The sequence below is a fragment of the Buceros rhinoceros genome, unplaced genomic scaffold (genome assembly GCF_000710305.1).
Source record: "Buceros rhinoceros silvestris isolate BGI_N320 unplaced genomic scaffold, ASM71030v1 scaffold10721, whole genome shotgun sequence".
NCBI classification, from domain to species: domain Eukaryota; kingdom Metazoa; phylum Chordata; class Aves; order Bucerotiformes; family Bucerotidae; genus Buceros; species Buceros rhinoceros.
Genome location: NW_010392518.1, coordinates 31,279 through 35,162, shown reverse-complemented (window position 1 = coordinate 35,162; position 3,884 = coordinate 31,279). Strand labels below are relative to the sequence as shown.

At 36.2% G+C, this 3,884-nt stretch overlaps 1 protein-coding gene across 1 annotated transcript in view; it reads right to left on the bottom strand.

The window, feature by feature from the left end:
* The window catches only part of LOC104500799 (cAMP-specific 3',5'-cyclic phosphodiesterase 4D), a 19,702-nt gene that overhangs the window by 9,510 nt on the left and 6,308 nt on the right, over nucleotides 1-3,884 (bottom strand). Inside the window, exon 2 of the mRNA XM_010144516.1 lies at nucleotides 3,257-3,350. Within this exon, the coding sequence (XP_010142818.1) occupies nucleotides 3,257-3,350 (94 nt within the window). The remainder of the gene's footprint in view (nucleotides 1-3,256; nucleotides 3,351-3,884) is intronic.

Sequence of the window (3,884 nt, the reverse complement as noted above, 5' to 3'; positions counted from 1 at the left end):
TGAACCCCTACCAGTGTCGGAATGGTCAATCTTTTCATTATAAAAATGCTATTGCAACTGAATAGAAATCTAAACTTCCATTTTGCAAGAAAATTCAAAATTTCTTCTTTTCCAGGAAAAATACTCTCTGAAATTATTATTTCAAAACCAATCAAAATGGTATCTATTCTAAACTTTTACAAACCATTTTCAGGACTTGAAGGACCTAATACTTGGGGACTGGTCCTGTTTGTGTTTAGAGTCTGTACATCTCAGAAAACCTTTGCCAGCCACATCTACAAGTGCTTTGGATGTAGAGGCACCTCACACCAGCACTGCAGTACATTTCTGTACTTCGCAACCACAGCAAGTAAGACCAACAAAAGGGCTGTTTTGTTATAACCCAACATTTTGCTGTGGGCTTTTGAGAACCTCTGTAGCAGTGGCACCATTTCGTATACCTCATCATGTGCCAGCAAAACTTTAGGCACGGATTAAACAGAGTAAAGTTTATTTAGGCAATTGCCAACTGATTGCTGCAGAAATTGCATGAGGGCATGGAACATTGCAGGCATCTGCGGCCCCCAAAGAAACCCAAGTTAGTGCAACAAAAGGATTCTCCTGCCAAAACTGCTGGGAATTTGCATTAATTTTTGTCCTTTTTCTTCATACTATATTTCAACATAGAGTTTTAATGACTACCCTCCATTATTTCTTCTTTGCTGAAATGTAGCTGCACCTTTTCTAGTCCTTAGGGAATATTCAAGCAAAAACCAGATAATCCAGTACAGATGTTTCTAACATAGGAGCCTAGAAAAACTATGATTTAAAAAGCATCTTAGAACAAAATAAATAAAAAATAGAAGAAAATGTGTCTTTAAAACATATGTCTATTTTTTCTTTCCTGTAATAAACATTTTCAGTAGAGACATTGAAACATTGAACTCCATTTCTAATTACCAGATTGTGAACTGTGTTTGTTTCTTTACTTTCTTTCTCTTTTTCCATTTCTTTTTTTTTTTTTAATTTCCCTTTAGCAGCTGCATTTACTGGATACCTCAAATTCCAAACAAATCACAGCAAAGAAGAGACTGTGGAAATGTCACCAAGCTTTAGCCTGCAGCACCGAGTTCCCCAATCATCCCCGTCATACTTCACCACTCTCCTCATATGGACAATCAAGAAAAGCGGGAGGCGGAGCACTGCAACTCTTGACTGGTGCAAACCAACAACAGATGAGGAGCAGTGACTCGTGTTTGTGCTTTGAGGTTTATGGTTTTGGTCATATGCACAAAGTTTAGACCCATCAAAGGGAGGTTCATAAGCCGAGCTGTCAGACTAACTGAAGCAAAAGGAAGCGTCTGTCTGAATGATTTTAGATCTCCAAAGGAATTCCATGGGACTGTCTCTGCTTTTGTAACTAAGGGTACACAAGGCAAAGGATCCTGAACATCCAGAAAAGATAGCTTGCCATTTTGACCCTGGTTGTGCTATGCCCATTGGCAGGTTCTGTTGCAAATTTTCCATTCACAGAAAAACAGGTTAACAACACTGAAAAATAAAAACCTTGCATATTATTTTAGTCAGTGTAGGAGCCTTAATTCTTACACAATGAATATATTTATTATCATTCTGAACAACTTCATACATGTCATACAGCCCTACTTGGGTGCTTTTTTTTTTTTTAAGCCTAAGAACAACAGAAAAACCTGTTTTCTCATGACATGTTCTTAACTTTCAAATGTCAGAAATTCTTTAGATGTTCAGGAGATAGATTCCATATTTAAAAAAATGAACTAACTGGATTCATTAAAATTTTCTATGGAGAGAATGTTTTCTCTCTTCACATCGTTGCTCAGAACCTATACACTTAGACTGCATATTTTGAAAACACTCTATTAAAGCAATAATTCTGTAGATGAGCTGTTTTCCCTGTTGTATTCCTCTTGCACCTACAATTTTAATTATCCTAGTTTTTCATGCAGACACAAAACAGTACCCACGGCTCAGTAACTTAAAAGTCATTGTCTTTCCAGACCTCCTGCTCAAGACTGAAGTCTCATGTGAAAGACTGACAAATGCATTTTCTTAAGTGAGCCCTAAGTTTTCAAGTAAAAGCAAGCAGAAAATGGCATCTCAGTCTTTTCAGCCTATGTGGGTCATCTACTTGTGCACGTGACTCCTGAACCTGTGCATTGCTTCTCCATGACAGAAGCTCATAATTTTGTTGCTGGTTGAAACCCTGCTGTGCCGCAGCACTCAGGCTCACTCCTGAAATCACAGGTAAACTGAACAGACACATTAAGCAATCCATTTAGGATATGGTGACAAGCAGGACAAAACCTACTTCTTTAAAAGAACTCAAAAGCACGAGCTGTGGTATCTCGCACAAACAAAACAACAAGCATCTTAACATGTATGACTGGCACTTTTTAAAGTACTTGTTATCCTAATTTAGATGTATTCAGTTGTGCCTCCCTTTCTATGCAGAGTCTTTATGGAACAATAGTGGTTTGCTCAAATATGTTTGAGATTGGTATATCATCTTTTTCTTTATGTCTAAAATCATGAAACCAAGTTTTATTAATTTTCACCTGTTTTAGGGGAAAAAAACCAAAAAACAACCAAAAAACCACCCCCCCAAAAAAAAAAAACCCCAGAAAAAACCTCCAACAAATTTTGTTCTGCAAAGCCAGAGAGAAGGAACCATACCCTTTGTAAATATTGTCTTGGGCTTTTTTTTAATGCTCAAATCCCAACATGCCAAGCTCTTGAGCCACACAAATTCTCCTAGCATCAATCTGTTCAAATGTTGACCTAGTCATATTCATCCATCCACTCATGTGCAGGCAGGGAATACCAAAGCATCAGAACTGTGTGCTGTGAGATTTTGAGGTTACTTGTGCTTGTGTGCTTCCAGAACACTGAAAACTCTTTGCATTAACTTTCATAAGGGAAACAGAGTGGAAGAATTCTTTTTATATATAGTTAATTCATTATATATTCATTTCTTAATACAGTAACAAGAGTAGTTACAATGGGACATGAAAATACGTATATTAATTTTTACCCATAAACCACATACACGAACTGAGCTGTGAGGAAATGGATCTAATGTGACCTCTCTACTCAAACTCTGAACAATGGAATACAAAATATATGGTTTCTGAAAACAGGAATTAATATGGAAAGCTACTTGGTTTTATACTCTATCACAGCCCAGAGAGAAAGAGAGAAAACAAAAAGGCAAAAAGGTTAATTCCCATCATAGTCTTACCTAAGAATGTGTTCGATATATATTCTGAGACCTGATTGCCTGACCTGCTCATTTCAGATAGGTGGGTTAGCTCCCGGTTGAGCATTCTCTTAAACTGGAAAACAAAACAAAACAAAAAAATGTCAAGTTTGCAATCAAGATGTATTTTATCTATGGTGAGAAACGGTAGTCAACTTATTATTGGGCAAAGGTCATAACACTAATAATATATACTAAACTAAGATAACTATGAAAGCAAAAACCACATGCAACGTAGCTCTACCCTACTAACTACTTCATGGGTTGGACAACATAATTCTTAACCTCCTGACATATTCCTTAATGATCCCATTACTAAGGCACAGTGTCAAACTGGTAACTGAAAACTATATGTAATGTATACACACAAATAATTAATATTACTGTCTTTTCAACTTTTTAATTTTAATCTGGAGAGAAAATATGAATGTATTTACATAGGACCTCTTCTCTACTAGGGTTTTCATATCATATTTGTAAATTAATCAATTTGTGCATTTTTTACAATTTGTTCCGTAATATTTCAAGTTTATCTTACCTCTTATTATTGATCTACTCTAATCTATTTAACTGCAGTGCTCAAAACAAACAAAATATCTTGCTGATTCCC